This window comes from Amblyomma mixtum, chromosome 3, assembly GCF_055824585.1.
Source record: "Amblyomma mixtum isolate Tamu chromosome 3, ASM5582458v1, whole genome shotgun sequence".
Classification (NCBI taxonomy): domain Eukaryota; kingdom Metazoa; phylum Arthropoda; class Arachnida; order Ixodida; family Ixodidae; genus Amblyomma; species Amblyomma mixtum.
The window spans coordinates 201,329,228-201,346,545 of record NC_143014.1 but is presented as its reverse complement, the minus strand read 5'-3'; the positions used below and the strand labels follow the sequence as shown (position 1 = coordinate 201,346,545).

The window sequence follows — 17,318 nt, the reverse complement described above, 5'->3', positions numbered from 1 at the left end:
TCTTGTTTCTTCATCCCGGAAAAAATAAAACCAACGCGCACCTCCCATTACAAGCAACGTACTTGCACATCCCACTCGGGTGCAAGACAACTGCGACACAATGTGACGTTCTGTCCCCTTACTCCGGAAACCCAACGACTGGCAGCACTGTCACATCCCTGTCGTTGCCCGCACGGTTACAATGCTCCACATGTGGGCACAGATGGCGGAGCTGCTTGTGACCCAGTCACGACAAAGTATTTGAGCCGAGCATTTTGAAGCGAGCAGCTGGCGATATTTGACATCAAGTCGGCGTCCGCCGTTATCTAAACACACTTGGAAGCGAAAATGTGGACTAATAATAGAACTAAGGGTGACGCGGTCTCAACATTTAACTGCACAACCCAAAGCGTTAGAGAACACGACAAATTACCACGTCACTGCTATATAAAAGCACCTCCCTGAAATTCATCTGCGCCGTTCAACAGAAACGGGGTTATTTTTATTTTTGACGTAGGAGTACACAAAGAGGAAACGAACTACTCAAGCAAAACATCACTAACAGTAGACCTCCCCTTATCACTGACACTGTACGAGTAATGCTGGTTCATTTTTGTTCAACAGTTACGCGCAGACAATACTGTTATAAGAGTTTTCAACGATGCACTGCGCTAATATCAATCGTCTTTTTTTTTTTTTTTTACACATCAAGGTTTTCCGAAACGATGTGTTTGGCGCATTACGGCCTCACTCCCCGCGGCGCCACTAAACTGACACAGAGGCGTCAATACCTCTGACAGTTATTACAACGAAAATCTGATAGATTTCAATAGCTGCAAAATGGCAGAATGAAAGGGCTCTTAGCGGGCGCATCAGAGGAGAAAAAAAAAGGGGGAAGTTCGTCTCCTCAGTTGTAGGCATCACAGTATTCAACGAGGCAGACGCTCTGTTCGGAAAGTGGTGATTTACAAACCGCAAAACACGAAGGACCGCCATTCAGCTGTGCTTTAAATCCGGTAACTAAAACACAACGACAGTTGACAGGTCAGGCCTAATTGCGACGGAGATCGAACGGCCGTCGTTGTGTAGAGGTCCCAGCTGCCGGATTCCAATGCGAATGCTAATGCTGGCACAGTGTACCACGTCCAGTGGCGGTCCCAGAGATTGGATGCCAAAAAAGAAAATACAGAAATTATTTTTTATTCACATTTTATTTGTACAATTTTTGTGCGTTCTGTTGAAAAATAAATGGCGACCGATATAGATGTCATACCATAATTCATGCTTTGAATGCTAACGGTTACGTGAGCATTTCGTCAGCTGCGATATCCCGCCACGGCGTGTCCAGGAAGGTCAAATCACCTGCCCGGGCATTTCACGAGCAGGTTTGGCGGCCTTCATTACTCAGTTCTGGGAAGAGGATTTGTTCCGCCCTCGGTCCCCTCCGACAAGGCGCTGGCTGGTCGGCGCTCCTTGTCAAGCCAACAAAAGGGATGATCCCCTCTCTGGCGTCGCTGTGCCCCCATGGTGGGATGAACGGGTGGCTCCTTGCCGCCCCGACGAGGTTGCTGGCCACCGCAACCGGAGGTGAATAGCACCGCCGCGGCTGTCGTCGCCGCGCCGGCGCCAAAGCAAGACAACGGCGGGGGCACGGCAGGACCACTATACCTCGACAATCACTACGAATTGTACTCGTATAGCTATTAACCTGCCGAACGTAGAATTGTGTGAATTAAGACAGCCGCTAACATGGTGAACGTACAAGGCAGGGGACTACCTGATGCATCGCAGACGAAAAAGTTTTGCAGTTCTACGTCAAAATTCACATCTCGCCCTATAGCCGCGTTTACATGAATGCGACAGAAGTTCACTCCAGTCAACTTTTTGAGAGGGAGAGCAGGTTTTGAGAAGGAAAGCGTGACTCGTCCTCTACTCTCTTCCACGACGTTTTTGCACTTTCCCTCAAAAAGTGGACTGGACACGACTTCTGCCGCATTCATGTAAACGCAGTTTATGAGAGCCCGAAAACGGACATTCGGAATTTTTTTTTTTTTTTTCAGGTTGGGGGGGGGGGGAGCCACCGCCCAGATGAGGGTGAAGATGAGGGCGGGGTTCCGCCCTGGAAATTACCGCAAAGCAGCTTGAAGCCGCCACAGGCACCACAACTTCAGCAACAATAAATTGCTTCAGGTAAGAACAGATCAGATTACCTGGCAAGCACTTAGGATTATATATTCAGACTTATACGAAGCAGCGCACAAGCGACGCAGCTACAAAAAACGAGAAATGCAAAATGGACATCCTCAGCTCTTTCTACACAAACCCCCGTAAGTGCAAGCAGACGGAAGGACACAGCTATAAAAGAAGAAATGTAAAAAAAAATAAGTTTCCGACACACTCTACACGCATTGTACGCACACACAAACGTAAGCTGATTAGTTTATCGGGACTGACGTCTCATTTTCAAGTACTTGTTTCCCTCTTCGTTGGCACAATCCGGCTGCGGCAGCGTTAGAACCGTCCATAAAAATTTCATAAGAGAAATTTTCCCCATCACTGGGTGCACTCGTTTTTGCCTAACCTGACGCTGGAAGTAATGAAATGCGAGCACAATAAGTGCAAGCTGGGAAGTGAGGGAAATCGGAAACGAATGAGGCGCTAAAACAGCGAAAACGCAATCCCTTCGTCGAACAGTGCTATCCTCCGTATATCAGCATATTCCTTCGGGATTGCAATTTATAAAAATGGGCTTTTTGAGTTAGAAAAGCTTTATTTTTTTCTGCATAGCATTTTAAGCGGTGTAGCGCGCCAAATACGGCTAAGACGTGCTAACTAGTAGGCTGGTTAACAACAATTCAGTAGTTAACCTTTTACCTATCACTGTAATACTCGTGCCACACGCGCACAAGAAATGGCAGTAAATGCTTAAGGCCTTAAGTTTGTTAATGCCATTATTTTCGGAGTTGGTGCTACACGTCCACTTTTAATGCCATTATCGAAAGTGACGATGACGATAACGCTTGCAAGGTAGTCAAAAGTTTCATCTTAATATAAACATTCCTGATGAGCAGAATATATCGGGAATGATGTTCAAATGTAATGTAAAAACGATTTTCCAGAAAATACGGCTGTTCCTGCTTTACAAGTCGAAAAAGTAGCCATAAACTCGCATGTCAGCACATAAGTCGAGAGTACCAGTCAATAAGGCTGGTTAAAATGGCTCCATTCGCATCGAAAATGCGGTTTAGGTGCCTCATCTGGCTGAAAGTTGAGAATTAACCATTTTATAGTGGGCTAGGCAGTTGTAACTGACAAAGCTGCATGCTTTTCTGCGTGTGGAATGGGAACGAGAGTACACGTTGCACGGGCGAATGAGTTGTGGCGAACTCAGTAGGTCGCGAATGGCAGTAAGGCTAATGCCATTAAATTTATGCGTGTGGCACCGCACGAATGCCATTAAAACTTAAGGCAGTAAGCACTTAATGGCATTAAATCTGCCCGTGTGGCACGGGTATTAGCCTTCTTGCTTACTGAGAGGCGTGTTAACCCACCATTAGTAATGTCCACATCAGTTTGGGCTGTGGCCCAAAGTGATGTGGGTTTTATTGGGCTGTGGCCCAACAAATTTTCGCTAAATCGCGCCAGAATACATGCGCTCTCGATAAACCTGCAAACAAAGCAACCACTCCAGACCACGTAAGCTCAAAATAGCCACAATTTGTTGGATCACAGCGTTTTCGAGATTCTAAAAACTGATATTGATATTAATTACGGTGGGCGACATGCGCGTTAATAAATAAGGTGACTAACAAAAATGGGTAAAAAGTTAAATCTCACTGTTAGTTAACCAGCCTGCAAGTTACACGTCTTAGCTGTATTCTGATGCACTATACCGCTAAGAATTCTACTCCGAAAAAAAAAGCGCGCTTCTAACTCGAAAAGCCTATTTAAAAAAAAATTGCACGCCGAACATCTAAGGTGAAACATCCGGTATGCGCGTACAAGGGCGATAAAAGAAATGTGCATAGAGCGGTATCTACGCGCTCCGCTGTTCGCACTTCAGTTTTATCGCGACACTACAAGCTTGTACAAGTGTGTGTTTAAGCATGCAAGGTACAAGGACACTTATGTGCGTGCCATGTTTGAGGGCCGCAACTATTCTGCCGTTCCTCCGTCGCCCGATACGTCGACGCGAAGTCCCGGGACGCCGCTTTTCCGACAAGTGTATAGCGGACGTAGTGGAGAGAGCGTAATAGCAGATAAAATACATGACGATGATGAATTGTAAAAGTTGAATTTAACAACACCTAGCTTACGTACGTCAATTATTGTTGGGATACACCAACAGCACCACACATTCACCGTAGAAAGCCGCTTCATCTTGTTTTATGCGATCTTCTGCGCCGAACGAATTCCTCGTTTAGCACGTCAAATCATGGCTAATTCTGTATATAACCTCACGTTCTCGTCCGCTTTAGGTTCCTTTAAAGCGAGAGTACGAAGAAACTGCAGACGCGCCGCGCACGGTCGTACGAAAGCCACTCGGCAACGAGCTTTTCGAGTCAGAGCACATGCGAAGTGAACGGATTTGTTCAGGAAGTCGGCATTCACAATTCTCTCCACGCCACGATCCCACCCAGGTATCCATGTCACGAGTCAAAACAAAGTAGATTTGCCTTTCGCGCATGCTATTACGGGACCTATCTGTAATTTTGAGGAGTTCCTCACAGACGTTCGTATTTAGAGTCGCGTACAAGGGGGAAACAACCCGACCCCGTTCAATCTTGGACTAGGTCCAAGTATTCCAGAGAGACGGCATCGAGAGGACGCGATCCAGAATAAAAAAGCAGCCGCTATCTTGAGAGCCACTAGAGTACACTCTATACAGTAGGCAAACAGTGAAGAGAGACGTCTGCAATCACTGAACGCATAAGCGTTCATCAAAAGGGCGCTAACCACGGACTGCATTTCTTTCCTTCTCTGCCTCTCGCTACTGTTTCATCCGTGTCGTCTGCGGCGGCCGCGGCAATGAACCATTTTGAGCGAGTGCAAACGAAAGCGAGAAAAACAAAAACAAGGGAAACAGATCGTTCCGCGGAACCGATATGGGACGTCGATAGACCAGTTAGGCGTGTGGAAGCAACCTCCGTTCGCGTATACGGGTGTAAGAAAAATTGTCTCCGCTTCGACAACGCTTTACGAAAGCCGGTTTCTCTCCGCGTGTGCCACGCTAACCTCCATTAAGGATGAAAGCAGCTGAGAACAGTCAGGTTTCGCAGCTCGATATCATAATGCAAGCACGCATAGACATTCCCTGAACTTGTTATGTTTCTTCTCTTCTGTCCTCATCTAGTTTTCGCGCTGACTACTTCAACTATCCCGGCAGCATGTACTCCTGTTCTACATGCGAAATTACATGCTGCGGAGGGCGGATCCGTCCGCAAACTACAAAATGTCTCAGAAGTACATCAGCGTTTTCTTTTTTTTTTTCTAATCCCCTAGTACGCTTACTGTTCGCGCTTTATTCGAGCACGCCAGGCATACGAAGACTCAACTAAGTACGCCTGGTAAAGACAACGGCAGAAAACTGCATTCATTAAACAAGCTACAGGAACGCGGGGCCGACCACCCCTGGACGCATCCAAAGAATGCGCTGCAGAAACGTACCCACGATAATGAATGAACGGAAACAGCCACAAAAAGAGACAAAGCTTTCGGTCATCAAAGGCCCGCCGATCACACTGCCATCCACAGCTGCCCATAAATAACCGGCTTTCATAAACGCAACAGCAAATAAGCGGACGAGAGAAAATTTCAAAGCAAGCACTGCTTGGGAAAATACGCGGTTGCCACAGATGTTGCCGCAGTATTTTAGATGGCACAGGCGGCACTGTGAGCCAGCCACATTCGTCGCAAGGTAGGCCTGACTCACGACACACAAAACTGAAATACATCAACACGTGCTCCGCATCCCGCCGATAATGTCGGTTCCCAAAAACGCAAACGCCCTTTACCTACGAGTTCCGTGCTAGAACCACGAACAGACACCGTGGAAACAAACACCACCGATCAGCTCAAGAAAGGTCATTAGAGTCCGTGCCCTCGCGCTGTGTTTACATCGGACCGCTGACCCCCCTATCGCCTCCAGTGCCTTCCGCAAGACTTCTAGTATTACGCAGCTCCGGCGCCGGCCTTATCACCGCAATGTTCGCTAAAAACACTCCGCGAACTCGCCAAACTCCTATCAACAGAAAAGGCAGAGACCGTCCAGTGGGACTTCTAGAGTTTCAAGCAGCGGCGACTCCCCTCTTGCGAAAGTCGCGTGACAGCTTGGAAACACGCGATCCAGTGGAAAACACGCACTTCTGCTTCCGTGGGCTCGGGTATCAAGCACACGCGAAGTAAAACACCAAGCGACGCGCTATAGTTGGCCCGGAATAGCTCCCACCCGACAGCCACGCCCATTCCTTTTACACAGCACGAAACCAAGCTAGTAAGCTTTTCATGTGTAATACACTGTGTCGTAACGCGCGTTCTAACATGAATTTATTCGAAATTCGGCCGCCGCGGCCGGGATCGACCCCGGCCGCGGCGGTTGAATTTCTATGGAGGCGAAATTCTAGAGGCCCGTGTCCTGTGCGGTGTCAGTGCACGTTAAAGAACCCCAGGTGGACGAAATTTCCGGAGCCCTTCACTACGGCGTCCCTCAGCCTGGGTCGCTTTGGGACGTTAAACCCCATAGACCAAACCATCATTTGTTACTTTCATTTATCTCCGAAGTTATCACTTGTGAACGCGGCCATCCGCTTTGCAGCATGCGTCCTAAAGCCTTCCCTCTGAACCCCTGTCGGCTGTTGGAACGCAGCCTCAACATCGGATCAGTATAGAATGCTTTCCCCTACGCGAACCTTTCCTTTGCTGTAGCGTCACCGGCCGGCGGCGATTGACAGGCAGCCGAGCGACAGCGGATCCTGCGCAAGCAATGCAAATGCTGTCCAGCCGGCTGCGAATGAGGCCGGCTGTCTGGGGCGGATGACTTATGCTCGATTCGTGAAGCTAGCTTTATAAGGGCTTGTCTTAAAGCTGGCTTGAAAGTGGCCCTGCAAGTTACGATGGACAAATGAAGACATTACTGAAATCTATCCGGATGACAGCAGGCGTCGAACAATTGCAGTTTCCGGACAAACACTTCCAGAGAGATGCCAAGCTTAACCCTATATTCGGGGAAATTTAAGCGCACAAAGACGGGATGCTTCGGGTATTGGCCAAATCGAACAACGTTGATTATGCCGGGCGTTTAAAAAATTCCTAAAAAAAAACTGGGTGTTTGAAATATTTCTCAGGAACACACAATCTCCTCCCGTGACGTGTTGCCGACACTACGGCGCAAAATTCGAACTGCCAGCGTTACTGTACCACGTCAAGCACTCTCTTCTGCTTCGATCGCTTGGTGTTAGGAAAATGGCGTACACGTAGCAGTTATTGTTTTGAACGCCGACTTAAAAGAAAGTGCATGTCGTGGTGCAATAAGGCAGGCGGTGCCAATTAGGCGCCGTAGGCCTTGAAACACGTCAGTAGCGGACGTTGCGTTTGCACTGGGCTTCCTGCACGCATCGTGGGCCAAGTTTCGGCATTGTGCGAAAAAAAAAAAAGCACCATATACCGGCGCTGCAGGGCTTCAGACAACTGTTTCTTCGCTTCAAAAACGGATATGGCATAGTCTTGTCCAAGGCTGCAAGCTCGCCATTGACATTAACTAACAGACTTCACAAGCTTAACAGTACACCTGAGTTAATTAGTTAATTGGAGTTATTCTTACGTCCGCCGCGGCTGACAATGTGTTTCTGAGAAGCTTCTCTTTCCATTTCAAGCACTCCATTATTGGGAATTCTTTCCAGCGTTCGCTGAAACACCCGGTTAAACAGAATGTGCGCCGAGTTGCTCTGAAAGGGCGCGGAACGCCCGCACCTTTCAAATGGGTGCAGAAGTTAAAACGCAAGGCTGGATGCGGCAGCCGAATGACAGGCGAAGCATACAAGAATCGACGCAGTTGAAAAGGAGGTGGAGGGCGAGGGCTGAGAAACTGCGGGGAGGTCAGAACCCCTTCCTCCGCCCTTGCCCTTCTCGTAGCTGCCTTCTCCAACAACAACAACAAAAAAGATGTAATTTTCATTATTAACTTCGCGACGCACATTTCGTGTTTATTCCTCTCTTTGCCGCCGGAGAATTCCCAACTTGCCACTTTTTTTTTTTTTTTGTCTGCGCCGTCGTTTCTGCGTGAAAGCTTATCACCGCGTCACGCTGCGCTGCTGCGCACCGTCGATGACAGTCGGCGGGTTCCCACTCGCCCCATACAATACGCGACCAACGCGCCCCTTTGACAGCCAGAATGTATTGAGGCATTCTCACCTTTAGTTCGAACGCCGCCAGAACGCACGAGGTTCGAAACTGTCAATGCCGCCTGAACGGTGCAGGGTCGCTGCTGACCCACAAGGAGGTTCGATCCCGGCCGCGGAGGTCGCATTTTGATGGAGGAGAAATTCTATAGGCCCGTGCACTGTGCGATGTCAGTGCACGTTAAAGGGCCCCAGGTAGAAATTACACGGAGCCCTCCGCCACGGCGTCCCTCATAGCCTCAGTTGCTGTGGCACGTTAAGCCCCATAAAAACCAAACGAAAAGCGTAAGAATGAACTGTCACTGAGATAATCTGCGTCAAGCAAGTTGAAAGCCGAGATAATTTACCGCCCATTAATGCGATAGCGTTGCGGCTGTCTTGAAAAAACCACCAGTTTTCTCCGTGACGAAATTCCCTGATAGGTCGAGAGGAGCGTGACGTCATCAGCACCGCGCAATCTGAGGACTAGAACGTTTACCTTCAATTAGTTTGGTGTATGGAGGTTTAACGTCCCAAAGCAACTAGCTATTAGGGACGCCGTAGTGAAGGGCTCCGGATTCACCTCCACCCAAATTCGACGGACACGGCCGGGATAGAACGAGCGTCTCGATGTTGCTTCTTCAGTGGCAACCGAGCCGCTAAAAATAATAATAATTTATATTGCTCGAACTACATATCGCCCCCCCCAAGGTAAGTTAGGTCATGCCGCCACCATCGGGCGGCGTTAGAACGACCACGCAGTAATGAAAAAACAAAAAAACTCGATTCCAATACATCACTTTATCAGTTTTCTGGCACAGCAAAACTGCGTCGACAAGTTAAAAGAGAGACATTACAACCCAGAAATTGGCCCGTCCTTACGTTACAACTTCGAGCTGCAGTAGATTACAGGCAAATGAGTCTCTGAGGCGAGACCGACCTGCTGAAATTTCAAATCGTAGCGCCCTGCTACGTGGCACACTGTGAAAGGTCACTAAGAACAAGGAAAAAGAAAAAAAAACGAAATAATGCAACACGCACACTCGCTCTTTCGATCTGCCAGCTGGCAGCTCAAGCGAAAATGGCTACATTGTGTAAACTGGGAGAGACGCTATTATTCGTTTCACATTAAGGCGTTCAGAATGTCTTGCATTGCAAAGCTGCAGAGGATGCGAAGTAAAAGTTCAACGAATATCCTGCGCGCCGTCCTGACGAACGTTAACGACCCGCACCACAACAATCCACCGCGGGAAAAGGTGACGTGGCCAGGCGAACGCCACTTGCTTTTTTTTGCATTAATTTTTTCGCTTAACCGAAGCACTCCTCACAAAGCGGGTTCGCCACGCTGGCTTTTTTATCTGACGCCCTGCTGCACTGGAAACTGCTTTTTAAAAAACATTAAAACAATGCTGATCGAAGTGCATTTTGTGGACAACCAGCATTTTTCACTCTTGTGTGAGCACGCTTCTTCGGAAAAGCAAAAACAACACCCACATTTCACTCATCAATAATAAAAAACGAACAGCGAAATGAGGAGGAAAATTTGCTTAACGGTTTGATTAAGGCAATGGATAAGTTCCGAGTCAACGCGGTAGAATATAAGAAAAGCCGCGACAGAATCGCTGTTCAAGGCACGAAATCATCAGTACACTACGCGCAAAGTTACAGATTACAAAACAAGCGCGAAAAAAAAATTCCAAAAGTACGGAGCGAAATCTAGATCACAAAAATGACAGGGTACGGGAATAGGCACGCTAAACCAACTCCGCAGCAACCTCATCGGTACCGATAGAGACCAGACTCGCAGCTGCCTTCGCGGCCGGACAGGGGCCAGCTGGAAATCCCCCCTCTCCCCCCCCCCCTTTTTTTTTCGTAGGCCGTACAGAAAGAATAAAACCGCGTGAAAGAGGAGCAACGTCGACCGGGCGTACAGCATCCGATGAAAGAAGCCGACTTTACGCAAAGAACCCTGCCCGCGATAAGATCCAACGAGGTGACCAGCTAAGTCGCGCTGCGCGCTCCTGACATCCCTGCCTCCTCCTCCTTTCATTTTTCATCTTTTTTTTTTTCGATAACTACGATTAATTTTTGTAGAGAGAAGACGCGCATGGCGTCGATCCTGGTTGACCTGAGGAAAATGCGTGTTACGGTGAGCACAACGTGGACCGGTCTCTGCACTGAGCGCACGAGACCCGCTAGAGAGGCGCGCCTAGGCATGCAGGCAAAGCTCGCGATGCGTTAAAGAACAAGAAGGGCACGCCAGAGCGTTTCGGTACGGTGGTGCCACAATGCAGAGTCGTTGACCTCTACGCCGGTGTACTTGCCGCAGCGACTATGCGTTGTGCGCGACACACACCTGCCCACACATGACCCTCAAACGACGCTCAAAGCACAACACTTTCCAATTAGCCAGCTAAACTTCTAGCGGCGATCAGCGTCGCAGCGCTCCGTCAAGGACACGGGACCGTTAACATATGAAAGTCTAGTGAACTCATCAAAGCGCTGCGGCGCGCTACTGACTGCACTGAACCCTTTGCTTTATTTTTCCTTTTTCAATTCTGATTTTGAACAAGCTGAAAGTGCGGCACGTTACAAGAACACTACATACAACTTTTTTAAAAAATCGGAAGAAACTATTACAGCAGAAACATTAACGGACTGAGCACTTTTCTATGCAATAAGGCGCTCAACAAACCGAGCTGTCAAACAAAGACGTACGCCGCCGAAACGCTGGCGCGCATACGGCCGAGGAGAGAGAGCACAAAGGTGATACGCACCGAGGTTTTTCAGCGGGTTTGAATGGACGACCATGCCGGCAGCTGACGGCGAAATCAGCACAGCGTTGCAAAAGTTGCTACCATAAGCCGCTGCTTTCCTCAGGGATTATTAGCGGTAGAAACGTTAACTTACGCGGAACAAACAACATAAAGGCCACACTAAGTACAAACGGACGTTAACACCCCGCAGACAAACACCACCGTAACCCGCGACAACCACCACCACCACCACCACACGCAGAGGACAATACACTAAATACGTAGAACGAGTGAATATACGTGTAGCGCCACCTAGGCGGCAGAACGGAAATCATCGTTCCATCGTTGTGACGAGCGACACCAGGTGGCAAAAGGGTAGTAAAAACAGCACAAACAAACCTAAAAATACACGTGTTGTGTGGCGAACACCACTCAAAATTCTCTGGTACGAACGTGTTAGAAAGTGTTCAAACGAGTTACCGTAAAAATGAAAAAAATACTAGTGAAAATTTATGCGCCCGCTATATAAACGTTGGCTGCTACGTGTACAGAGCGCAAGATAAGTTTTTCTTTAGCTCCACTGGAGCACATACGAGCCGGCCGATGAGGATTAAGTGGACCAGGGTTTTCCCGCAGGGGCAGCTGCATATTTGCCGAGTACCCACGCACATACAGCAGTCCACACACCTGTCTAGAGCACTCAGACGGCGCATCGGGGAGTATACTTGCGTCATTTAAGAGTGGCCTAGGGCTCGAAACAAGGCCTTACCGCGCATGCACATCCCCATTGACTGTTTTTAACGCTCCATGTCTTTAAAAGCTGCACCCGGCCCGCCAAGCACAGGCAGTTGCCACAAATGCACAGCACAGCGCATCTTTCGAGCGCTCTAGACTGGTCTGTGAATGACTGTACACTAAGCTCGTCTAAAATTGATGTCATGTGCCTTCGGTGAAAGACTAAATATAACTGCGAACAGCGGTTTCAGAACTTTTTTTTTTTTCACTAACGCGCTACGTCACGTACGTGCTTGGCTCTCTGCGTTGAAATATTCCTGCGCTAGAGACCAAGTACTTTTTTATTTTTATTTTTTGCGCCAACGCCAGAAAAGACTTTCCCAGTAATGTAATCCAACTGCATTTGATATTGCTTTGAAGGAACCAAGTTGCGCTATAAAAAATACAGCCACAGGAAAAAGCCAAGGAGACAGACAGAGCTCTCTGTCTCCTTGGCTTTTTCCTGTAATTGCGCTCTGTCTGTCTCCTTGGCTTTTTCCTGTGGCTCTCTTTTTTATAGCGCAACTTGGTTCATTCAAAGCAATGCACCAATTTGCCCAACAAGAAGTTCTTCTAAACTATTTGATATTGCTTAGCACGAAAGAATAAGGGCTCGACTATGCCGCCCATGTAAAGTATGCTTATTGCGTTGCAATGGCACAAATCTAATTACAAGAAGAAAAAAATGCCTATCACAACACTATTGCGCAATAGCGCGTTTAGTCGTTTCATGCGCTTGCGTTCCGGTTAAGCAGTGAACGGAGCAATAAAAAGAAATATCTGAATATTCCTCAGTAAAAATGTGTTCACGCATTTAGGTAAAAGGATTCGCCATTTTCCAGCGTGCCTTCTTTCCCTCGATACTTTTTGAAGGCCTCCGCCAGATACAGCCCGCTAGTGAAGAGGGAGGAGCCACACCTGGCATTCCTAATGTCCAAATGTTAGATGCAGCGTTGAAAGCCTCTTTTTCGCAGAGCATGCATGCGCAGGAACACGCGGACGTGGCATGAAAATAGAAATACTGCGAATGCGAATGGTAAAGTAGGAACGAAATGCAAGAACTAAAATAAAAACTAAGGAAATTTAAAGCTTGCTTGTGAATATATGGCGTCTTACGTCCTGCAAAAAAAAAAAAGAAAGAAGAGAAAACTAGCGCTCGGGGACAAATTTTTATGGATAGAAATAACTTGATAGAAAATCGTACTTGGGGGAACTGAAAAATGGCATCATGTTATCTCCCATTTTTTAAAATAAAAATAAAAAGGGTCCCACGCATGAGCGCACCACCTTGTCAAGGAAGTGACGCAGTGCACCACACCGCGATATCAATAATGTCATCACTGCTTTCCCTTTTATTGATCTCTCACGTGACCAAATAACGTTTTAGCGGTAAACATATAGCATGACTGTTTAGTGCACAAACTTTTTTTTTATTGTTAGATAAAAGGGTTGCTTTTAGCACCACAATCACGCCAACGTGCAAATTTTACACCTGCTCGTATGCTGCGTAATTAACCACTGGACATGGTGTGACCTTTCTGGCATTGCAGCCCCAGTCTGCGGAAATATGTGTGACATGGGGAGAACTTTTGCCTAGAGCAGCATAAGTGATATTTTCAACTAAACAGCATCCGTTGAGATTTATGCTACACATCTGCTGGTACTGCCGTGCCGGCCGTGAATGAATCGAACTGTGCCCACCTGGGAAGAGAGACCTGAAGATCTTTCAGACACTATCGTTCATGCGTCGGTTCCTCTGCGACTCGACTCTGGATGGTCCGAGAAGTCCGGTATATATTTGCGCAGCTATGACGACCGAAACTACAGAAACAACAGGCCAATATCGCTCGTGGACGAAACCAAAAAGCCGGCGTTTCCACAGTGCCTTTCTGTACTGCGCATGAGTCTGGAACCGGGAAACACGAGGGTACGGCGCCTCCAAAGGGAATCCCGGCATACCGCGCTCCAAAATCGATGGGACAGCAAGCAGAAAAGAGGCGCCTAGGCCGGGCTTTCCCAACGCCTTTATCGACCTTTTCCTTGCATCAAAAATGGCCGCGCGGCCAGCTGACGTCACGCGGCTTTGGGACAGGTGTCTCGATATGGCTTCCCATTGGCTGACGCACATCAGGCGATGAGAACAGACGGCGCTTGCGTAAGCACGCGAGAGGCCGCGGCGTGGTTGAGCGTACCCTGCTGGCCTCGTACGGCCGAGCTTCTCCGATGCGGCCTATATGCGCGGCACTTCCTCACGCCGAAATTCTTCTCGGATCAAAACAGCTGCTGTAAGCTACCATTCGTGAAGATGCTAAAATTGCTGGCATGAACCGCCGCGGTATCTTCTACGCTGCCGATCGGCTTTCCTGTTGTCACGTGTCATGTCCGAAAAGCGTCGTGCTCGGTCTGAACATCGCCGTGTGTGGCGCGAAATTGCAGGGCGTCGTTACTGTGGGAAGAGGCACCGCTGGGGAAGGCGCGAAATTAGCGCGGCTGTGTATGAGATACAAGTTTTAACTGAAAAATGTGGCTTCTTTGCGGCGAGGCGCGCGCGCGTATTTTCGATGGAAGGATTAGCCGCGTCTCTTTCGACTTTTCGAAGCACAACTGCTGCAGTGCAAACAAAAACAAAGCAAGAAGTGAAGTGACGTTACTCTCCTATTATTCCCTAGCAAAAATTCTAATGTAACTAAGACACTTCCAGGACAATTGTTTCTTGTATACCTCAATTTTCAAGCGTTTCCCTTTGACCTTGCTTTAAACGCCTTTTGTATAGTTATGTTCTATATTTTGACATTATTTTGTATCTTCTGCTTTTGTTTTCCTCCTCCCCTCTGCAGTGTACATTTGTACCCTGAAGGTATTATAAATGAAGAAATAAACACAGTATGTGTTGGTATAAAACATTCCTGTATTTGCTTACAGGTCTTTTATCAATCTTATCTGTGTTAGTCTGAGGGAAAGCGACATATGCAATTTGAAACAAGAACAGCACCAACTTGTTTGGCGTCAGTAGTTATTGCGGTTCTCAGTTAACAGAACGTCACAGGCGAACATGCTGACTTATACACGGCACATAACGAATATATAGTATATTTTTTTTAGGTAGCTGTGCTGATGAACAACTGACCACCAGTACGTATGGGTACACTGTTCAGAGGGGCTATAAAGCCCAGCGAAGGCTTCATATTTATACACGGTAAGATGTGGAGGATGTATGCTGTGAATGTCCTTGTGATGTCGGTATGTTCCCAAAAGGACGTTAGTGTACGCATGCTTAGGTGACAGCCTTGAAAACGCTACTTCCGAGTGTCAGAGATTCTAATAGCCTATGAGACTTACTATTTGATGAATTTCTTATTAGACTAATTATCTATTAGTTTTTAAGCAGATAGTCTATTAGTTCTGCTATTATAATTTTCGCTACGGCTCTTAGCTATTGCTTTGTCGTAGCCAAAGCATACGTGCCACGAGTTCTTCGCTGGCAGCTGCCATTGAAATCACATTTGTGTCTCAACAAAGCGGCAATTAAGTAGACGTAACTGACTATACACACGCTTTTTGCTTCGCCTATTTCATACCTCGCCATAGCCATTTGCTTCCTAATCTAAGTTCACCAGGAGGTTAACTGAGGACCGCTACAAGTCCTTGCACAGCCTTCGTCAAGAATGCCCAACAACAATTACAACAAAGAAATTGCTAGGTCGAATCGGTAAGTCGACTGCGTTTTAATGGACGACTGTGCTTCGCGGGATGGAACTTCTGGTGGAAATGACGTCGCGACACTCCCTCACCCTCCCACCATTTGCTGCGGCTTCACTGCCAACGTTTAAAAGACACAAGAAGCTTCCAAGTATGCGGCGGGTAGTCCTTTACGCACTGCGCATTTCAGGGCCCGTTTTACGTTTTACGCAAAGCCTCCTCCAATAGCAGGAGGCTTTGCGGGTACAAAACTTCCGATCTAGCGAATTTGCCAGCGAAGCTAGTTTTCTAGTGCGGCTGGCGGCAGGAGTAGTGAAGAAAGGGTTTTGTGGCGTATGTCTCAGTTCTTACAAGTCTCAGCACCACAAAATACAGTTCGGCGCCATTGTGCTGTATCCCTGATAACACGCGGTGACAACGTTGAAGCAGCGGCAACCCAGAAACACGGCCCTACTCTATCTTCTTTACTTCCCCTCCCCAACCCCTGTGCAGTGCAGCGATCGTGACCCTCAGCGGAGACAATAGCAAGTACTGCACGTAATTCCTTCCATTTATAAGAACCACATAACCCAGAAACACTGAAAACACGTCGCTGTATCGCAAAGTCTCGTCGCTTCGTGCGGATGTACCAGCGGCAGCGATAGGCGAGAGCCGTCGCCATAGAGTCGCATGGCGACGAAACATCGCCCCAGGCGATTACCGCTTCATAGGTAGATCCTTAAGAAAGCGACGAGATGTAAAACGAAACATTTAACGACTGTACGTTCTGGTTCAGAAGGGAGCGCTGGTGACCTGACATGAAATCACCGTCCACTATCGTAACAATAGGTTCAAATACCCACCCCCGCACAAATCCCTCACCAAGCAGAGCAGGTTGCCTGGCGCAGCTTCAAACGGGTGCATTCACAAATCCTTATGTCTAATCCCTGATGTATACGGCGGAATAAAATTCCCGCTGCAATCACTTCAGTCACTCTAAAGAAAACCTCAATCACGTCCTATTCGAGTGCCCAGAGGGCCAACCCGCTCTGAGCCTCCGAATCTCAAACCAAAGTCAGCGGGAGACTGCGCTGTTAAGCTCTGACCCGCAGGTACAACTCCGGATAGTGGGTTGTAGCCTGGAGATCGCCAATAAGCATGAGCTTCAAGCCACCTGGCGCAGTCGAGAGGTGCACGCGCCTGTCTAAACCCCATTCCTAACCCCTTCCCTTACCCTCTTTGTCATATAACAAATAAATGTTTGTTCCTCCTCCTCCTGTACCTTCTGCGGGCCACGTCAAATGACGAAAGCACGTACGCCCGCTTTCGGCGCGCATAGCTGAAAAAAAAAAAAAAACGCTGTCATAGCAATGCACCCCCCCCCCCTTCCTCGCCCCGCATATGTCATATTCCAACATTATTCAAAATTTCCGAAAAAAAAATGAGTGGCAGTTTCTCGTTAAAAAATATCGCTGGTTTTTGTCATTTATTCTAGAAGCCACTTACAATGAGTGTAAATTAAGCTTGCGAGAAGGAGCTGAGTTGAGGGCAGACCCTCTAATCACGTTAGGCGCCGCACCAGGCAAGCGCTCAGTGCGTGCGCCATTGCAGTAAATAGCAGCACGCAGCCGTCCAATCAGCGCCCGACACACAACACAACGACGCGTGCTGGATTAGCTCGAATGGCCAGCAATGCTTTGCGTCAAGCGGGTTGCTGTAAGCCGCAGCGGCGCACAAGAAGTCGTCAAGGCGGCTT

General features: G+C 48.0%; 1 protein-coding gene across 4 annotated transcripts in view; it reads right to left on the bottom strand.

The window, feature by feature from the left end:
- LOC149353310 (long-chain-fatty-acid--CoA ligase 1) overlaps positions 1–17,318 on the bottom strand; it is a 117,728-nt gene that overhangs the window by 64,856 nt on the left and 35,554 nt on the right. The window contains exon 1 of one of the 4 annotated variants that reach the window (XM_089582464.1): positions 13,586–13,768. The exons of 2 other annotated variants lie outside the window; for them this stretch is intronic. Coding sequence is in view for 1 of the 2 variants with exons in the window: in XM_089582463.1 (XP_089438589.1) it covers positions 11,132–11,165 (34 nt within the window). In the remaining variant the exon portion in view is untranslated. Of the gene's footprint in view, positions 1–11,131; positions 11,381–13,585; positions 13,769–17,318 lie in introns of those variants that run through there. One more of the 4 variants, XM_089582463.1, reaches the window with a different exon arrangement.